At 50.4% G+C, this 20,649-nt stretch overlaps 1 protein-coding gene across 5 annotated transcripts in view; it reads left to right on the top strand.

Moving 5' to 3' along the window:
* The first annotated feature begins 947 nt into the window (after nt 1-947).
* The window catches only part of AP3B2 (adaptor related protein complex 3 subunit beta 2), a 30,989-nt gene continuing 11,287 nt past the window's right edge, over nt 948-20,649 (top strand). For 2 of the 5 annotated variants that reach the window (XM_061181743.1, XM_061181745.1), the window contains exons 1-14: nt 948-1,060; nt 9,534-9,609; nt 9,746-9,820; nt 10,111-10,206; nt 15,183-15,343; nt 15,620-15,686; nt 15,787-15,969; nt 16,077-16,360; nt 16,608-16,662; nt 17,018-17,089; nt 18,532-18,594; nt 18,949-19,081; nt 19,360-19,469; nt 20,110-20,286. In XM_061181743.1, coding sequence (XP_061037726.1) covers nt 948-1,060; nt 9,534-9,609; nt 9,746-9,820; nt 10,111-10,206; nt 15,183-15,343; nt 15,620-15,686; nt 15,787-15,969; nt 16,077-16,360; nt 16,608-16,662; nt 17,018-17,089; nt 18,532-18,594; nt 18,949-19,081; nt 19,360-19,469; nt 20,110-20,286 — 1,665 coding nt within the window. Of the gene's footprint in view, nt 1,061-9,533; nt 9,610-9,745; nt 9,821-10,110; nt 10,207-10,347; nt 10,396-15,182; nt 15,344-15,607; nt 15,687-15,786; nt 15,970-16,076; nt 16,361-16,607; nt 16,663-17,017; nt 17,090-18,531; nt 18,595-18,948; nt 19,082-19,359; nt 19,470-20,109; nt 20,287-20,649 lie in introns of those variants that run through there. The other 3 variants (XM_061181744.1, XM_061181746.1, XM_061181747.1) reach the window with 3 other exon arrangements.

Consider the following 20,649-nt stretch of genomic DNA (forward strand, 5'->3'; position numbering starts at 1 on the left):
ACCCCTTCCCCCAACCCAGTCACCACTTTCCCTCTGGATCCAGGCCGTCTTTCCTTGGGGTACCTTGGGGGAGGAGCTGAAGGCCTCACATGATCCAAGAGTCTTGGCAGTCACACCAGACCTTAACCCACCCTCTTCCCTTCCCCTTCCTTCCTAGGTTTTGGTGGATGTGGACTTGACCGTGGACTAGCCATGACCTCAGGCACTCCTGGGTGGGCATGAGGGCTTCAGAAATGGTCATTAAACTATTTTCCAAAGCTGAATTCGGGGTTCACATTCCCCTCTATTCTGTCCCCATCTCTCTACATCTGCATTTACATCTACAGCAGCATGCTGTAGGCTCCTTGGCGCTCTTGGACCAACCTTCCTTAAATTCCAACATCTCCAGGAAACCCTTGTGCACAGCTTTCTCTTACCCCTCCCCCATCCCCGCCCTTTCCTTCCACAGCGTGGGTGAGCATCCGCGCTAGTATCTGGGATGAGTGGAGCCCCTAGAGGCCGTTCCACCGAGACCCGGTGGTCAGTGGTAGGTAAAGACGTTCTGCATCCCCAGAAGGCTGTCCCATAATCAGTCCAGCAACCTCCACCCACCCCCAGACCTGGAACTGCATCAGTCCCTTTAAAGGGCAGGAACCTTCCTTAGTGGGGGGTGGAGGGATTTCCGAGGGATTGGGGCGGGGCCAGACCCTGCTACACCTCCCCTCCTGCTCTCTCCGCGGACACGCCCTCCGCTCCGCAGGCGCCGGTACCTTTAAGAATCTTCACGCGAGCATCTCTGATTGATAAATCCGCGCGCAGCCTCCGCCACCGCAGGTTGCGGCCTCTGCGGAGCCCAGGCCGCGCAGCCGACCTCGCCTGTCCGGCCTGCGTTCCCTTCCTCGGTCCCTGCCGCATCCCGGAGGCGCCGCGACCTCCGCAGCGAAGCCCGCGACCTCCCCTGCCACCCCATGTCGGCCGCCCCCGCCTACAGCGAAGACAAGGGCGGCTCTGCTGGCCCCGGGGAGCCCGAGTATGGCCACGACCCGGCGAGCGGCGGCATTTTCTCCTCCGACTACAAGCGGTGAGGGAGCCGGCCGAGAGGGTGGCTGTGCCCGGGCCGGCCTGGAAACATGCGGTCCGGTACCATGGACAGCGCCCAGGCCAGTCGGCAGCGCCCAGGCCGGGCCCCGGCGGCGCGCACCGGAAGCCTGCCCAGCCCCCTCCCGCCGCGGTCACGGGCCCTCGCGACGCCCGTCCCCCACGCTAACATCCCGCCGTGAGGGGTCGGCCTGGGACCTGGGAAGGGGGTCGGAGGCTGGTGGGGGACGGGCCAGCCGTCTCTGTTTCTGGAGGACCAATCCTCCCGCCCCAGGTGTTTCTCCTGTTAGTAGGTTTGGATTACAGGTTCTCCGCCTTTTTTCGCGTGTGGCGAATTGACGCCAAAATAACGTGGGGGAGGGGTCAGAACCGGCGAGCTTGAGCCTCGGGCCTGTCCAGGAAGGCCCGTCCTGGAATAGACTCAGAACCTCAGGCCTGGCCCCTCCTACAAATCCATTTTCCCTCATTCTGGTCCCCATGTTCTCATCCCCATCTCCCATCTGGCGCTCACACCCTTGCTCCCCACATTGCCCCATAGTTCAGCCCTACCTTAACTTCCCACTCTTTCCTTCCGCCTTTGGCTCATTCGTTCGTTTATTCGTAAATTTTGAAACAAGCCTTTTTAAGGGCCTACTGTGTCGAGTCTCGTCCTAGTCACTGTGAATGCAGCCATGAACATGAGACAGTCCTTGTCCTCAAGTTGCTCTAGAGGGGGGCACAGGGAAGAAGCTGTCAGTGACAGTTCAGTGTAGCGGGGGCTGTCAGAGCTGTGAGAGGAGCTGGTCCCTGTGCCCGGAGAGAAGGGACAGGGGAAAGCCAGGGATGTTTCGGGCAGAGGAAAGAGCTTTTAGCAAGGTGTGGACGTGAAGGAGAGCCAGATCACAGGTTTTGTAGGTGCTAATACGGTGAGGGCAGAATCTCTGTGCAAGCCACCGGAATGACCAGAAATGAAGGTGGGGAGATGCCAAGGTTGGGGGGGGGCACTGAAGGGTTCTAAGCAGGCAATAGCAGATTTGCATTTTAGAAGGATCCCAGGCTGGATTGTGGAGAAGAGATTGGAGGGGTGCTGGATTCAGCAGGAGACAAGTGAAGGGGGTTGAAGTTGGGGGGGAGGACATGATGGTAGCCTAGACTATGGGCGAGGCACAGGACTTGAGGGCTATTTTAGGTGGTAGAAGCCACAGACCTGATGATTAACTGGGGGGAAAGGTAACAGGAAGGGGCTGGGAGAAGATAAGGATAATCTCAGATTACTAGTTCTTGTAACTGGATAGATGGTGGTGCCATACAGGGTAATTGGAAATAAAGACATTACAAGCAAATATGTGGAAAATAATGGCTTTTGACATGCTGAGATTGTAAACTCTGAGGTATAATACATTCAAGTCTAGTAGGTAGCTGGATGTTAGGATTTGGAGTCCAGGAGATTATTATATATATCCATCAAAGCCACAAAAGGAAGCCAAGACAACCTAGGGAGCATGTAATATAAAATGAGTTCAGACAAGGCACAGGTAGGAACCCTGAAGACATGGAGTTAAGAGTGACCAGAGAGCAGGGGGAAAGTGTTTCAAAGGAACTGAGAAAAAGTAAGCCAAGGGAAGGAGAAAAAATAAAATGTAGTTTCAAGAAGGAAGTGATCAGCAATGTCAATGCCCATTGAGGTCAACTCAAACAAGGAAAGCAATCATGACCATTGGTTTGACAAAGAGCAGGTCAACCCCTTCCTGCTTTACTCCCCACCTTCTGCCCTGGGAGAATAGTTCTGGCAAAGTCAGAAAAGGAGAGGCTAGATTATTTTTCCCCAACATTCTATGATGAACAGTTTTAAACATACAGAAAAGTTGAGTGAATAATACAATGAATGTGTGCCCTCCCCCTAGATTCAACCATTGTTGACATTCTGCCATATTTGCCTTATCTAACCATCTGTCTATATTTTTGGCTGAACCATATAATTTGTAGACATCATGGCTCCTCAGCCCTAAATTCTAATCAGCATGGGAAGCCAGATTAAAGTGAATAGAGGAGTGAAGAGGAGGTAAATAAATAAAACACAGTGGATGGGAATTTTGCTTTCAAGAAGTGTGACTGTAAGGGGGAGAGAGGGAAAGAGTTGCCAGAGGAGAACATCAGTTCAAGAAGGTTTGTTTATTTTATTTTTGTTGTTATTTTTGTTTGTTTATTATTAGGATGGGAGAGCCCAGAGCACGTTTAACTGCTGATGGGAAGGAGCCAGCCGTGTGGGAGAGGCTGAAAGGAATTGAAGGAGAGAGGGGAGGGGAGGCTTACCGAGCTGGGTGGGAGGATTGGCCTGGCCTCAAGGAGGACCAGCTCTGCCCAGAGGGAGGAGGACAGGAGAGGAGAGAGTAGATGCAGATGCTTGGGAGCTGCGGGGGATTTGATCTAAAGCCTTTATTTTCTGTAAGAAGCCAGTAGTGAAGCTGCAAAGGCAAGGCTGTGGGTGGGAATTTGAGGAGCATCAAGGGGGTTTGAAATACAGCAAATAAACTAACCACTCCTGGCAGGGTAGGGGCCGAGGGGACAAGAGGGCCAAGGATGTGAGTAAGGAGCAGATTGGAGGGGTGGACCTGGGGGGCCTAGGCCAAGTATGGAGGAAGTAGAGATAAGAGAGTGCTGATAGGAAGGAAAAAATCAAGGAAATGGCCCTGGAAAGACAGGTGAGGATCAAGATGGTTAGGGTCAGGGTGAGAAGGGGGTGTACAAGATTTCTGAGGAAGAGCTGTTCTGAGGAGGCAGAGGTCCAGTTGTGGCGTGAGAGTGGAGGGGATGGATGCCCCACCTCTGTCTGGATCAGCTCTCCTGCCCCCTAGTCCCCTGCCTGGAGATTGGGGGTTGGCCCTGTCCCCAGTCCCTGCCCTCCTCCCCCTCGTGAGTCCTTGTCTCTGAGCAGTGAAGAGGAAACCAGAGCCTCCCTCCCTGCCAGTGTCCAGTTTCTGAGTTTCGGGGCGGGCCGTCTGGTGACAGTGACAGGCATCCCCAGCTCCCTGGTCAGCTCAGTCCCATTTCGGACCTGGTGCCCAATGCAGCGATTCCTGCAGCTCCCAGGGGCCGTGGTGAGGCCAGGGGGCAGAGGGGCTTGTGGGGCTGATCAGGAGGCTGCCAGCCCTGTGCTGGCCCCTGAAGGCGGGCCCCCACCCTGGTACCAGGCCCTGCAGCCGGAGGAGCTTCGGTGGCTGCAGGCGCCAGAGGAAGACACGACCCCAGAAGTGTCCCTGGAAGGACCTTGCCTAGAGCCTGGCCAAGGCCACAGCCAGAGGCAGCCACTACGGTACAGAGGGGCCCCCAGAGACCCTCACCCAGACAGCCAGGAAGGCAAGGCGTGGGAAGCTGCCACTCTCAGCCAGGACCCATTTAAGTCCCACCTCCTCAGCAGGAGGACTGGGCTGGCATTTAGGGTCTAGGTGGGAAGGGGGGGGCGTCAGGGGTACTGTATGGGGGACTGAGAGTTTGAGTTGGGGGAGATAAGCCTAACTCCCTGGAAGCTCTGAGGGGAAGAGGATAGTAAAATATTTGAGGGTGGAGCAAAATATTTGACCTTTTCCTCCCCCCAGGTCCTAGCTAGAGTGGGTTCTGGGTGAGGTTTGGAGACAGGATAAAGCGTTTGGCCACCCTCTCCTGTCTAGTGGGTTGGAACTTGGGTTGTGAGGGGAGGGGGGAAAGTGGATATCAGGCGAGAAGAGTATGTCTGGCCTCAAATGCCATGTTTTACCCACCAGCTGGCTCCAGTGCCCCCCGCCCCAGAGAGTCCCTCAGGCCAGGCCAGGGGTCAGGTCACAGTGAGAGCAGTATAAGGGGATCTGACTACGGGAGATTAATGTTTCATGGCCTTAGAGTGTTGCTGTGTATCTCTCCCTTCTTCTCCCTCTTGGGAACATAAGTTGGTGGGAGTGAAGATGAGGGGCCCAGGGTGGTTACACCCTAGGAGGGAGCTGCTGTCTGTCAGGGGGCAGCTGACAATCCTACCTGTGCTATGTCCGCTACGTCCCCACAGTCCCTCCGCTCCCTCGATTCCCCTCACCTAGGGCCCTAGAGCCTTCAGGAGCCTGGAAGGTGTGCGCTAGGCTGGGTGGGTGGGAGAAGTGTGGGTGCCACAGCACATGCCCTGGGTGTGTGCATTGGACACGGGCCTGTGGCATGTGTCGGGGTGGTGAGGACACCCGGGTGCGAGGAAGCCTGCTTTAGAGAACCCCCAGCGTTAAAGGGGCTGGGCAAACTCTGACAGGTCCCCGTGAAGTCACCCCAGGCTGACCAGTGAGGACGCCCACCTGACCCCTCAGAAGGAGGTCAGAGGATCTGTGAGGCTGGAGTATTTGATCTTAAAAGCCTGTATTTATCATGAAGAATCTCAAATGGGAACCCACAGGCCATTTTGGCCAATGAGACTGGAGTAACTCAGTCTTGTCAAAAAGGTGTATGTGTATGTGGTGTGTGTGGTGTGTGTGTGTTTGTCGAGGGACGTGTGTGGGGTATGTGCATGTCTGGATCAGGGGGTGGGGGGAGTCGTGGTGGATATGTGTCTGTGGGCATCTGTAGGGATTTGTAGGTGAGGTGTGTGCGTCCATAGGTGTGTGGGTTTATGTGTTGAGAGTGTGTTTTTGTGGGAAGTGTCTGTATGTGTGGTATATGTGTCTGTGACTGTGTGTATTTCTGTGGGGATTGTGGGTGTGTGTCTGCAGGTGTTTTTGTGGGTGTGTGTGGGTTTATGTATAGATTGTATGTGTCTGGGGGTTGTAGGTGTGTCTTTGGGGGTCTGGGTATGTGTATGGGGTGTAGGTATGTCTGCAGGGAGATGTGGGAGGGTGTCGGTGGTACCAGTGTTTGGTGGGGATGGTTGGGTGTGTAGGTGTCTGTGAGGGTGAGTTGGCTGTGTGGGGGTATGTATGGAGGTTCCTGGGGGTGCAGTGGTGTGCGTATATTGGGGAAGGTGGCACCCAGCTCTGTCATTCTTCCCACACCCTCAGTGCTGCCCAGGCCCAGGTGAATGGTCTGTATCTCTGTCTACAGCCATGTGTCCTGAATTCAACACACCTAGGAATTGACCACCTGGTTTATGTTTAGGAGGGTGACAAGGTGGTTGTCTTCTGACCCTGGCTTGGCCATAGGGAGTAGAAAATATCCTCTGGTTTGGGGGGACATCTTCCTGAATGGAGGAGTTTTGATCGGTTTTTTTTTTTTTTAATTGAAGTATAGTTGATTTACAATGTTGTGTTAGTTTCTGATGTACAGCAAAGTGATTCAGATATATATAGATATATACACATATATAATTTTCATATTCTTTTCCATTATGGTTCATGACAGGATATTGAATCTAGTTGCCTGTGCTATACAGTAGGACATAGTTGTCTATCTATTTTATATATAGTAGTTTATATCTGCTAATCCCATACTCCTAATGTATCCCTCCTCCACACCCTTTCCCCTTTGGTAACCATAAATTTGTTTTCTGTGTCTGTGAGTCTGTTCCTGATTTGTAAATAAGTTCATCTGTGTCATATTTTAGATTCCACATATAAGTGATATCATATGGTATTTGTCTTTCTCTGTCTGACTTACTTCACTTAGTATGATAATCTGTAGGTTCATCCATGTTGCTGCAAATGGCACTATTTCATTCTTTTTTATGGCTGAGTAGTATTCCTGAATGGAGGAGTTTTAGATCAACTTGAGTGGGGCTGGACATCTTCTCCTGCCCTCATCTGACAGCTAGCAAGTCCTCTGTGTTCTGTTAAGCACTCACACATTTCTGCAAAATGCAGCCCTATGACTAGGTGCATGTTATGTCAGGTTCTTTTCTTCCTCTTAGCATTTATCACTTACTCATTTCTCAGCATCAGCACTAGTCACACTTGCCTCTTTATGACTATTATCATGCTCTTTCCCCTCCTAATATTGCTACCTCCAATTTCTGATTTTCTATTGCTTCTAAATGTTTCACTTCTGTGACTAACTTTGTGCACACTGCTTTTTAATTCCTGCCATTGGTGATACCTCTCCCGGCTGGGTTCTCATGCCTGGGTCAAAGCTACGGATTATCTGAGTATCATCTGGGAGATTAGAGAATGTACAGTTCTCCATACACAACTGCTCATCACAGTTTGGAATTGCCTGGGCAATATATGAGTGCATCAGTGGTCCCACTGCTCTATCAGCTGTGTGCAGACACAGTTTTCCATGGGGTTATTCACACTTCTCTGTTCACTTCTTTGACCACCAGCCCCTGGACCTCTGAGTATGGTTGGGCAGGTTGTTCACTGCTCAAGGGCACATGGCCAAGGAATACCAGACAATGCTCCACTCACTGAATGGGGAGCAGCAGCACAGGGCTGTGTCTACCTGGCGGGGCAAGCGGATGGCAGAAGGGCTTGCAGCAGCCCTGACAGTGAATACTGAATATATACCCTAAATTTATATCAGTACTTTATCTATTTTGAATATTAAACTTTTATTCACCATATCCCAAATATTTTCCTTTCTGTTGCTATTATGGGCTGAATTGTGTCCCCCTCAAAGTCATATGTTGAAGTCCTAACTCCCAATATCTCAGAATGTGACTGTGTTTGTAGATAGGGCCTTTAAAGAGATAATTAAGTTAGAATGAGGTCATTAGGGTGGGCCCTAATCGAATATAATTCACCTGTTATAAGAAGAGGAAATTTGGACACAGAGACCCACAGAGGGAAGACCACGTAAAGATATAGGAAGACAGCCATCTACAAGCCAAGAAAAGAGGCCTCAGAAGAAACCAACCCGCTGACACCTTTATATCAGACTTCTAGCCTCCAGAATTGTGAGCAAATAAGTTTAGGTTGTTAAGCCACCCAGTCTGTGTTACTGTTACGGCAGCCCTAGCAAACAAATACAGTTGCCTTGGTTTTTTTTTTTTCTTAAATTTAGTTTACATACAAAAGTTAAAAAAAAAAAACACCTAGTAATAATAATAAAAAATTATTATTACTGATAATTTTATGACCTTGAAAATTAAAATTTCCCCCTCTTCCATATATTGAAATAAGTTAACTATTAAACAAATATGGAATTAATTTTGGTGTGAAATATATGTACAAGTTAAATTCTTTGCTACATAGCAGTTGTCCCGACAGCATTTATTTCAGAGGAGGAAAATTTCTTTCTCCCATTGGTGAGTTATTTGTTCCTAATGTATCAACTTAGATCCATTTGTGAAATTTCCCCCCTATGACTCTTGACTTTCTACTTTTAACCTGGTACCATAGGGCTTTTATCGTTGTCATGTTGTTTTGTGTTTTGAATTCTGGTAGGGGGAGTTGTCTGTCATTGTTCCATTGTTCTCTTGTTCTCCCCCCAAAATTCTCTGGAGTTCTTACCAATTGATTTTTGTTTCTGGATGAATTCTGTAGTCACTTCAGGAAGTTTGACAAAAGGCCTCCATTGAAATTTCAATGGCCATTGTATGAAATTTGTATATTGGCTTGGAGACTACCTTTATTCCCCTCCGTCATGTGCAAGGGGTTATTTATTTAAATCATCATTTACCTCTCCCATTAGGGTTTTATAACTTTCTTGAATGACTGTTGAATGTGACAGGTCTGGCCTTTGTGGTAAGACCACCTCAACAGACCCTGGAGAATCTGGGACCCGTCCAGTCCTTGGAATCAGCTCAGTCTGTGGGGTCAGGGCCTGGGACCACACTCGGGGCGGGACAAGGGCATCTTGCTCTTGTTTTGACACCCACCTCCTTTCCACTGGCTCCAGGTCCTTCTCATCTATCCAACTGGCCATTTCCTGGGAAGGGTCCCTACCTTTCCCACCCCAAATCCATCCTATCATCTCCTGGCTGTATTAGTTTCCCAGGGCTGCTGTAACCACAAACTGGGTGACTTAATAGAAATTTATTATCTCACAGTTCTGGAAGCTAGAAGTCCAAAATCAAGGTGTCAGCAGGGCCATGCGCCATCTGAAACCTGTAGGGGAATCCTTCCTTGCCCCTTTCTAGCTTCTGGTAGTTTGGCAATCGTTGATGTTCACTGACTTGTAGATGGATCACTCCAACCCTCTGTCTTCACAAGGCGTTCTCCCTGCATCTCTCTCTTCACAAGGCCATCTTCTTAAAGAACACCAGACATATTGAATTAGGGACCAACCCTACTCCAGTATTACCCCATCCTAATTACAGCTGAAACAATTCTATTTCCAAATAAGGTCACATTCTGGGTACTTGGGGTTAGGACTTCAACATATCTTTTATGAGGGGGACACAACTCAGCCCATAACACTGGCTGGCCCACATGCTCCTCACGACCCTAAGTCCACTGATGTGTATTTTACCACCTTCCCTTCTGGTTGAGTCCTGCTTTCCCTGCCCAGGTCCCTTCTTTCTGCCTGGATCCTACTGATTGATAGCCCCACCCCCACTGCTGTGCCCTCAGCTGACCTCTTGTGTCTCCCACCAGGCATGATGACCTGAAGGAGATGCTGGACACCAACAAGGATTCCCTCAAGCTGGAGGCCATGAAGAGGATTGTGGCGGTGAGGGGGGAAGGAGGGGCCTCCCTTGGGCGAGGGGCCTGGGGATCAAAGAGCAGCTCTCCTTGGCTCCTTGTGGACCTTCCCCTAATGACAGCTGGCATCCTTCTTCTCCCCCTACCTTGACCCCACCACCCAGATGATCGCCCGGGGAAAGAATGCCTCAGACCTGTTTCCTGCCGTGGTGAAGAACGTGGCCTGTAAGAACATAGAGGTGAGCGCTACACGGTGAGGGGTCTCTCACGCCCACCTCCACCAGGAATAAACTGGAGCTGGTTGGGGGTGAGGAAGGGAACAATCCAGTCCTTGGGGGGGCCAATCTGCTCAGAATGTTCCTGGTCCAGGAAAAGACACTATCTAGATGTCCCTGAACTAGATGTGGATCAGAGCAAAGGAGCCAGGGTACACCCAGGATGCTCTCCCCATGGACCACAGCCAGCTGGGGTGATGACATCTCATGGGGTGGGGGCACCAGTCCCTGCTGAGAAGCCCACTCCCCCCCAGGTGAAGAAGCTTGTCTACGTGTACCTGGTGCGCTACGCCGAGGAGCAGCAAGACCTAGCCCTGCTGTCTATCTCCACCTTCCAACGCGGCCTAAAGGTCAGAGGTCTCCGTTTGCCTCCCTGGGGTGTGGGCCTTGTGGGTGCTGTATTGGAGGAGTGAACCCAGGGAGAGGTCTGAGCATGGGGGGACAGGCTCTGGAGGCCTTTTCCTACCTGCCTAAAGTTGGGAGAGTCAGAGGAGGCTGTGATGATGGCTGCCTCAAACGTGAAGCACTTGAGCCCCTGACATTGGCCCTCACCCCCACTGATGTAAAGGGATTGAGGCCCACAGCCAGGCAGAAGTCTGCCTTCTTAGGACAGGGTTGTGTGCGGGGAGCTGCTGACCTGGATTCCTCACCTCTGGGTGTCAGAGCCTTGGCACTGGCAGGTTCACCTGGTCTGGGTATCTATCTGTGGAGAACAATGGCTTTGGAACCTTTTCACCTGGAACTGGGTAAGGAGGACAAAAGGGTATATTGAAAACAAATGAGCTCCATGGAGAGGAAAACCACAAAGTTCACCAAGCAGGAGAGCAGCCTCAGATGTGGAGACTGGGTTCGACGGTCAGCACAGAGAACATAAAGATAAGACCATTCCATTTTCAATAAGTTCAATACAGCCAATGATTCCTTGAGCATTGGAACAAATTGATTATTCTGTTTAGCACCAGAAGAAGTAGTTGACTTGTCTCAGATGCCCCAGTGTATGTAAAATATCCACCTTTAAAGACCTGGATCACATTTGTTGTGGTGAAATGCTCTTTGAGGCAGGCAGAAATTGAAATCACCCAAGGGAAGGGACAGTGGGAAGATTCAAGTCCCTTAGAATTCAGTGGAGGGACTTCCCTGGTGGCACAGTGGTTAAGAATCCACCTGACAGCGCAGGGGACACGGGTTCGATCCCTAGTCCAGGAGGATCCCACATGCCGCGGAGCAACTAAGCCTGTGCACCACAACTACTGAGCCCACGTGCCACAACTACTGAAGCCGGCATGCCTAGAGCCCATGCTCCACAACAAGAGAAGCCACCGCAATGAGAAGCCTGCACACCGCAAGGAAGAGTAGCCCCCACTCGCCGCAACTAGAGAAAGCCCGCACGCAGCAGCGAAGACCCAACGCAGCCATTAATTAATTAATTAAAAAATAACGCAGTGGAGGCTGAATCCCCCCACACTATTTAAACGGAATATTCTCACCTTTTGTTTTGTATATTAAATGCAGGCATGATAGTCTCCACTGGGTGGTTTTCTGGCTAGGATAAGATTTCTCCTGGGTAAAGAAGGCAACATCACTGCTGGTCTATTCTCTCTCCAATCAGACTCTGCAGCTCTGATTACAGCCATTAACTCCTCTAGTCTTTCCACACGTTTAGTTCAGATTCCTGTGAGAGGGACTCTGAAAGGTCCAGCTCATCTTTTCATGTTCAGCTGATGCTGTACACTGTTGAGCAGACTGAGAGTTGACTGCCAAAACCCGGGGCGCGCGTGCCCCTGGTTCGATCTGCTCTGGCCAGCAGGAGGGGATGACAGAGTCTGCTTCTCTGAGGTGGGGCAGAAAGCATGGGCACTTGCATATACCATTCTTTCATTCAGCAAACACTTGGGTATTTCTATGCCAAACACTGTGCTAGGTTATTTTTAAAAGTCAAAACCAGGACTTCCCTGGCGGTCCAGTGGTTAAGACTTCGCCGCGCTCCCAGTGTAGGGGGCACAGGTTTGATCCCTGGTTGCGGAAGATCCCACATGCCAGGTGGCAGGGCCAAAAAGAAGTCAAAACCATACAATCTATCTCTCAGAGTGGCTTGACTCGGGGTTAAATCATTTTTTAAGAAACATTCTGGAAATTTTGCACAGATTTTTACATTGACCTGAGTTTCTACAGTCTGCCCCTTTTCCCTTTTTGGAAAACCAGAGCTCATTTAGTCCATCTCAGTGCAATGATTTCTCTAGAACAGTGGTCAGCAAACTTTTCTGTATACTGCCAGGTGATAGTAGTTTAGGCTGTGCAAGCCATCCAGTCTCAACCACGCAACTGCTCGATTTTGCCCTTGTAGTATGAAAACAGCCATAAATGAGTGGGCATGGCTGGGTTTGCGTACATTTTTATTTATAAAAAGGGCAGAAGACAGATTTGGCGTGGGGACTGTAGTGTGCCAACCTTTGCTCTAGGACATCTCTGACAGGTCATCTCCAGTGATACAGACCTCACTCCTTCATAAGGCAACTTGCTGCATCTTAAGACAACTACAACTGTTTTTTGTTTTTGTTTTTATTGAAGTATAGTTGATTTACAATGTTATATTAGCTTCAGGTGTACAACATATTAATTCGATATTTTTGTGGATTATACGCCATTTAAAATTATAAAATATTAGCTATATTCCCTGGGCTGTACAATATATCCTTTTAGCTTATTTAGTTTATACATAGTAGTTTGTACCTCTTAATCCCCTACCCCCTCTTGATTCTCTCCCCCCCTCCCCCCTGGTAATGACTAGTTTGTTCTCTGTATCTATGAGCTGTTTCTGTTCTGTCATACTCATTCGTTTGTTTTATGTTTTAGATTCCACGTGTAAATGAAAACATACCCAGGATATATACCCAGGAGTGGGATTGCTGGATCATATGAAAGTTATATTTAAAAATTTTTGAGGAACCCGCATACTGTTCTCCATAGTGGCTGCACCAATGTACATTCCCACCAACAGTGCACGAGGGCTCCCTTTTCTCCACACCCTCTCCAGCACTTGTTATTTGTTGTCTTTTTGATGATAGGCATTCTGACAGGTGTGGAGTGATTACAACTTTTTAAAAACCATTATATTGTGTTGAAACCTCCATCGCCATAATTTTTAAAAATTTATTTCAGGCTCACAGAAGGCATAAAGAATAATATAATGAATATATACCCAGCATAAGAAATGAAAGATTTATCAAACAGCCAAAATCCCCTATGTATCTTCTCCTGCTTATTATTCATACACATGTATTTATTTTTTTATTACTTATTAATGTATTCCTAAATAATGTATAATATTGTTTTGTAAGCAGTATCTTATATGTGTTCCTCTAAAACTCACTTTCTTTTTGTTATTACTACTGTTAGGGGGGGCTTTCCTGCACATAAGAACCAGCCTTTTCTGTCAGCCCAGGCTGAGGCTGTTTGCTTTGCAGCCCACTAATGTTGGCTCAATTCAGACAAACCTCCAGTTGGCAAGCAGATAATCTAGGTCTCCCTATATCCTGTCTTTATGCAATTGGTTCCTTGAATCTCCTATGAAACCCTACTATATTTCATTTTATAAGTTTAGCACAGGATCCAAGCCAGGGTGGGTGATTCTGAATCTTAATTTTGTCCGCCTGATTTTGTGTCTTCCTCCAAGATGCTGATAAGCTATTCAGACCAGGGCAACAGACCATGAGTCCCATATATCATGCTTCCAGGATAACACTCATCTGTTAGTAAATCTTCCCCAAGTACCACATTTTACCAAATTGTGGATCCACCTAACTGCAATCAGCTGGTATTTTCCCATCTTGTTAGGAAGGATTTTAACAGCAAAAAAATTTCTTAACACCTTTCATGTGCAAAGGGCTGTGGTTATCCAGAGATAAAATAGACATGAATTCTGCTCTTAAAATGTTTACGTATTAAATGAAACAAAAGGCCTACATCAAAAATGGCAATCCAGGAAATGCCATGAGAGACTCCCACAAATGCTTTGCTGAAATCAAGATACATAGTGTTAATAGCTACCAGCCTAGTTACCCTAGCAAAAAGGAAAAGGGATTTTGGGGGATAACTTCCTGTGAATCCATAATCATTTCCAAATGAAATGTTAAATAAAAAAGGAAAATAGGTTTTAGCAGTGGATGTGATATGATTTGACTCACAGACTCCTGCTTTTAAAATAAGTGCTTTGAAACCATCTGTTTAAAAATTAATTCCAGAATTTTAACAGGGATTACCATAATTTTCACCTGTAATTTTGTGGCTCTTCTCTTTCTCCATTTTAGAAAATCAGGGTAGCATCTACCCTTTAGTGTCCCAGCACCTCTCCCACTGTCCACCGTCCTCCAAGATTAACGGTAATTTACAGCTGCTGCTGCTTTTGTAATCTCCTGATTACAATACACTGTGTCTAAGGCTCTTCTCAGGTGTCTATAGGATGCAATAAGAGCAAAGAGGAGGGGCTTACACACCTATTCTCTCTTTTTCTTAAAGCAATTAATAATGGTGTAATACCATTTTTGTTTCTTATTTAATTTTTAGCTGCATTGGGTCTTCGTTGCTGTGTGTGGGCTTTCTCTAGTTGCAACAAGCAGGGGCTACTCTTTCGTTGTGGTGCACGGGCTTATTGCGGTGACTTCTGTTGTGGAGCTCGGGCTCTAGGTGCACGGGCTTCAGTAGTTGTGGCTCACGGGCTCTAGAGCACAGGCTCAGTAGTTGTGGCGCACGGGCTTAGTTGCTCCGCGGCATGTGGGATCTTCCTGGACTAGGGCTCGAACCCGTGTCCCCTGCATTGGCAGGCGGATTCTTAACCACAGCGCCACCAGGGAAGCCCCACACCTATTCTCTTTTAAACACTGGAGGAAGAGGAAGAAGAGCAGGTTTGAGAGGTTGCTGGGAGAGAGGACTGTAAGGATGAACTCTCGGAAAGGGAGACCAGTTTGCATTTGCTGGCAGTCCCCTCCAGCATAGACACAAAGACACCCTCCCCCTCCACACACTCCCCTAAGGAACAGGAGGTGTTTCAAGAACTTTAGGTGTTCTGAAAATTTGCCACTCTTCCTGAGAGTGAAGCAGCCAATGCCACATACGTTCAGGTGTCAGATTTCTGCAGCAGGGCCAAGAGTCGGCGACTTCAGGCAGCTCCCCCCCAGGTACCCAGCACTAGCACATCATCCAGGCTCAAGAGAGGAGGCAGGGAAGCAAGAGCTGGTGGTGACTAGGGACAGTGAGTTCCACAGTTGTGGCCTCTGCCCTCAGGCCACCTGCTGCCCTTTCATGGCTCTGCCTCCACCTCTGCCCTTAGGACCCCAACCAGCTGATTCGTGCCAGCGCCCTCCGCGTCCTGTCTAGCATCCGTGTGCCCATCATCGTGCCCATCATGATGCTAGCCATCAAGGAAGCTGCCTCAGATATGTCGCCCTATGTGCGGAAGACAGCTGCCCACGCCATCCCCAAGCTCTACAGGTATACCCCAAGCCCCCGCCCACCCCTGGCCTCTCCCAAGTCTTGCAGGCTGCTTTTGGTTTTGTTTCTGGTTTTTTTGTTTTATTTTGTTTTGTTTTTCTCTTCAGATGGTTTAAGGCAGTTTGGGGAACTGACAGAGATGGAGGACATTGAAGGCAGTGGCTCACACCTCTTTATGAATAGGGTTGGGGTGAGGGAGGTGAGCACAGCTTGGGCGGATATTGGGAAGGCTGGAGATGGGGGAGGGGCAATCCCTCTCAACAGTTTCTCTCTCAGTTTGGATTCTGACCAGAAGGACCAGCTGATAGAGGTCATTGAGAAGCTTCTGGCGGACAAGACCACGGTGCGTATGTGGACACACAGGGACGGGTGGTGAAAAGGAGCCAGGCAGAGGCCCCCTCTGTCCTTCTGTTCATGTGCTCTTGCCTCTATCGGTTCCCCAGCTGGTGGCGGGCAGCGTGGTGATGGCCTTCGAGGAGGTGTGCCCAGAGCGCATCGACCTGATACACAAGAACTACCGGAAACTCTGTAACCTGCTCATCGACGTGGAGGAGTGGGGCCAGGTGGTCATCATCAGCATGCTCACCCGCTACGCCCGCACGCAGTTCCTGAGCCCCACCCAGAACGTGAGTGGCCCAGACCCCCAGGCGGGACCCCAACCCTCGCCCTAGCAGAGTGGGTAGGCGGGTCTCCGGGAGGAGGTGCCCACTGTCCCGCCTGTCTCCCCCTCCAGGAGTCTCTGCTGGAGGAGAACCCCGAGAAAGCCTTCTACGGCTCCGAGGAGGACGAGGCCAAGGGCCCGGGGTCGGAGGCGGCGGCCTCCACGGCGCTGCCGGCCCGAAAGCCCTACGTCATGGACCCCGACCACCGGCTGCTGCTGCGCAACACAAAGCCGCTCCTGCAGAGCCGCAGCGCCGCCGTGGTCATGGCGGTGGCGCAGCTCTACTTCCACCTGGCGCCCAAGGCGGAGGTGGGCGTCATCGCCAAGGCCCTCGTGCGCCTGCTGCGCAGCCACAGGTGCGCGCCCGCCCCGCCGACGCCCACGCCCGGGGGCCGGCTCGCCCCGCTTCCCCCCGACCCAGAGCGCCTGACACCCTCCGCCCCAGCCCACCTGCTCCCCGCCCAGACCCCAGTCCTGCCCTCCTCCCGCTGGTGCCCTCTCCACACCGGTCCTCTCCTCCCTCCTATTCTGCCCACCTCCCTTCTCCCGACCTGCTGCCCCAGCCGAGAGGCCCAGGTACCTCTGACCCCCTCCTCTCCGCAGCGAGGTGCAGTACGTGGTGCTCCAGAACGTGGCCACCATGTCCATCAAGCGCCGGGTGAGCAAGTGGCCAAGGCCTGCCCTCGCAGTCCGAGGAGTGGCTCCTGCGGGGCTGGGGGTACTGGGGAAAGGCAGGATGGGGGGAATGCCCTGGCTGTGCAGAGTGTGGGAAGGAGAGACCCCAAATGCAGGTGGAGAAGCAGGGCCTGGATCCCGAGGGCCGCTGAGGGAGGAAAGCCTGATGCGGAAAGACCGGGTTAGATCTGAGGAGGAGGGAAGAATCAAGGACTAGAGGACAGTGAGGGGCAGGAAGGATGCTGGGTCCTGGGTCAGGAGAGGAGGAGGGGCGCTCTGGAGGAGAAGCAGGTCTCAGGCTGAGGTGGAGCTCCCTGGGGCTGCCTCTCTCGTGCCAGGGTATGTTTGAGCCGTACCTGAAGAGCTTCTACATCAGGTCCACCGACCCCACCCAGATCAAGATCCTGAAGGTGAGTGATGGACAGACGTGCCTGTGGACTTTCTGTCCCCCACCCGCATGACCCACTTGAATATCCACAGTGGCCACCTTGGTGCCTGCCTGTTTCAGGGGCTGAGCCCACCGTTGCTCCAGCCAGAAGTGTTTGCTCAGGAATCCAGGCTAATGAGAGTGGGGGGACAGGGTGAAGGGAGCTGCCCTTTGCCCAGTACCTGTTATACACCTGCCACTTTTCACATATGAAGTAATTCGATTTTCATAATCACCTCAGGAAGTGTACATTATCTCTATTTTATAAAAATGTAGACTTAGGGAGGTGAGGTAACTACCGAAGGTCAGGTCTGCTGATTCCCAATTCATACTTTCCCTTGGGACTTCCTTGGCGGTCCAGTGGTTAAGACTCCGTGCTTCCAATGCAGGGGGCTCGGGTTCAATCTCTGGTCGGGCGACTAAGATCCCACATGCTGCGTGGTGCAGGCAAAAAAAAAAAAAAAAAAAAAAAAAATTCATACTTTCCCCGCTGCAGTCTCTGTCTTTTACCCACAGTGTAATTACCCTCACACACCTACACCCTCAGGCTGTCATGCAGACATACCCCCACAGAAAAGGCTGCAGGAGCCCATACCCACGTTCCATCCCTGCTCTGCCTCATTATTGAGTAACTTCCTTCAGCAACAGTTAATCCTCCTAACCCTTCTGAACACCTGTTTTGTATCTCATGGCTAGATCTAGGGGTATCTAGGGGTACAACAGAGAACAAACCAATCAGGCACCCTGCCCTTGGGGAGCTTACAATCTAGCTGGGGTGAGGAGGAGACATTGGGCAGCTAATCACACAGCACAGGTAAAAATCCATTTGCGAAATAGGATGTAGAAGGAAAGTGCAGAGAGCTGTACGAGCATAAACAGGTGGACCTGATCTAGTCTGGTGTCAAGGAAGTTTTCCTTCAGGAGGGGAGGCTTGAGCGGAGGACTGAGACATGAACATGAATTCTCTAGGTAAATGCAGGGACAGGAATGGGAAGAGGTGCTCCACACAGAGGAAACAGCATATGCAAAGGCCAACAGGAGGGTTGTGACTAAAGGCCTGTGTGACTGGGGCATAGAGGGTAAGGGGGAGAATGGTGGGAGATCAAGGACTTATAGACCATGGAAAGGATGTTGGTCTTTATCCCAAAAGCAACTGGAGGCTTTAAGTTTTCCTTGAAGGTAGAGAGGTGACATGATCGTACTACAAGCATACTCTGTCAGGGAGTCCATTTAAGAAGCAAACTGGTCCTCCTGCATTTTGGATAAGTTTCATGATCTGTCAGTTCTCTCATCAATCTAAGGATGATGCAGGGCTGTCCTGCCTGAGGATTGTTTTTTGGTTGGTGAAGTGTGTGTTTGGAGCGAAGGTTTATGAAAGCACAGAAAACCCACTGGCCACCCTGCCCATTTTCTGACTCCCTGCAGCTGGAAGTGTTGACTAACCTCGCCAATGAGACCAACATCCCTACTGTCCTACGGGAATTCCAGGTACGGGCCAGGGGCCAGCTTATAGTCAGAGAGGCCCACGAGAGTTGTCCTGCAGCTCCTTGTGCTTAGTGAGAATCGGCCTGGTGGGGCAAACCTTCTCTTAAAAGCCCAAAGTGGAGAAACTGTTATTTTACGTCCCCTCCCAATGCCTTCTACTGGCTTTGGGTTAGGGAATCACTGGGTGACAGGTGAGGCTGTCATTCCTTTTCCCAGAGTTTAGTCTCTGACATGATGAGTCATTGAATGAGGGGTAACAACTTTCTGGAAGGTCACCCTCAAGCCTGCAGAGTCACTGCCGAGTCAAGTCTGAGGGATCACTACCTTCCGGGGGTCACTCTGTTGTGGTGTCCACAGACCTACATTCGCAGCATGGACAAGGACTTTGTGGCAGCCACGATCCAGGCCATTGGGCGCTGTGCAACTAACATAGGCCGAGTCCGTGACACCTGCCTCAACGGCCTGGTGCAGCTGCTGTCCAACCGTGATGGTCAGTGTTTGTCTGCATGTCCAACTTTGATGACTAGTGGGTGCTGCCTGCATGTCTGACTCTGATGGCCAGTGGGTATCCACCTGTCTGTCCAGGAACAATGTGTGTTCATCTGTCTGTCTGCCTCAATTAGTATCCAAGTGCTCCCACGTCTCTGAGGGCCACTGGAGAAGTACAGGGGGTTGAGGAACAGAGCCAAGGGGCTGGGGGCGTTGCAGGTGTGCCTGTTCATTGTGTGTGGTCATCTGACTGTCCCGGGCTCATTTCCTGTCCCACAGAGCTCGTGGTCGCAGAGTCAGTGGTCGTCATTAAGAAGCTGCTGCAGATGCAGCCAGCACAGCACGGAGAGATCATCAAACACTTGGCAAAGCTCACAGACAACATCCAGGTCAGGGAGTGACCCCGTTTCCTTTCCCAACCCAGTGTCCTCCCCATGATTTTAAGACCCTATAATTAAACACTAGCCTTAATAAAAAATCAACTTCCAAACCTTCCCTACTGGCTTGAAAGGTCTTCAGGTGGGAGGAGGGGAAAGATGAGACCATGTGACCCTGGTTCGCCTTCCCTTTGGGGATCCCTTGCTGAGCTCCAGCCTGTACCACCACTCAGGTTTTCTCTAAAGTTCTGGCCGAGGGTGGCCAATTGACTAGTCCTGTGTTTTTGTGTCACACTGCCAAGTTGAAACATTCAAGCAAAGGCATTCCTGAAGATTCAGGGAGAATAACAAGGCAGTAAAGCATTGAGGGTACAATGGATCCAGAAAATCAGTCTTTTATACTAAACTGTGACTGAATTTGGGGCTTGAAGGCTCTGCCCATGCAAATGAAACCCTAGGGAAGAGGGGAGATGCTCCCCGGGAAATACCCAACCTTTAATCTCTCTCCCATCACCTCCCACTCCCATTTCCAGAGAAGCCCACGATACAACAGGCCAGCACAGATGGGAGGAGTGCCGATTCCTTGGCAGACCAGGTGCCCACCCACATTCCCACGTTTACCCCAGACCTGACTCCTCTCCCACACCCACAGGTGCCCATGGCCCGAGCCAGCATCCTGTGGCTCATTGGCGAGTACTGTGAGCACGTCCCCAGGATTGCACCCGACGTCCTGAGAAAAATGGCCAAGTCCTTCACAGCCGAGGAGGACATCGTCAAGCTGCAGGTCATCAACCTGGCAGCCAAGCTCTACCTGACCAACTCTAAGCAGGTACAGATTGAGAGATGCCTCCTAAAACACTCTGGGCCCCAGAAACAGCCCAGACAGTATTCTGTGGGCCCTCACCAGGTAGGCATGAACTTTAGCACCTCTTTTTTTTTGGTCACTTTTTTTTCATTTTCGTATTTTATTTTATTTCTATTAATTTTTATTGGAGTATAGTTGATTTACAATGTTGTGTTAGTTTCTGCTGTACAGCACAGTGATTCAGTTATACATATATCAGCACCTTTTTCTGAAGAGGGAGTTCAGGACAGGTGTTTGGTCTGGCCAGGTGACCAGTGTTCCCCCAGTGTCCACAGCTACTCCAGGGCCCCAAGGGCCTAGTAGGGATGGTGACCACTGTTGAAGAGG

Source organism: Eubalaena glacialis, chromosome 2 (genome assembly GCF_028564815.1).
Source record: "Eubalaena glacialis isolate mEubGla1 chromosome 2, mEubGla1.1.hap2.+ XY, whole genome shotgun sequence".
In the NCBI taxonomy this organism is placed as follows: domain Eukaryota; kingdom Metazoa; phylum Chordata; class Mammalia; order Artiodactyla; family Balaenidae; genus Eubalaena; species Eubalaena glacialis.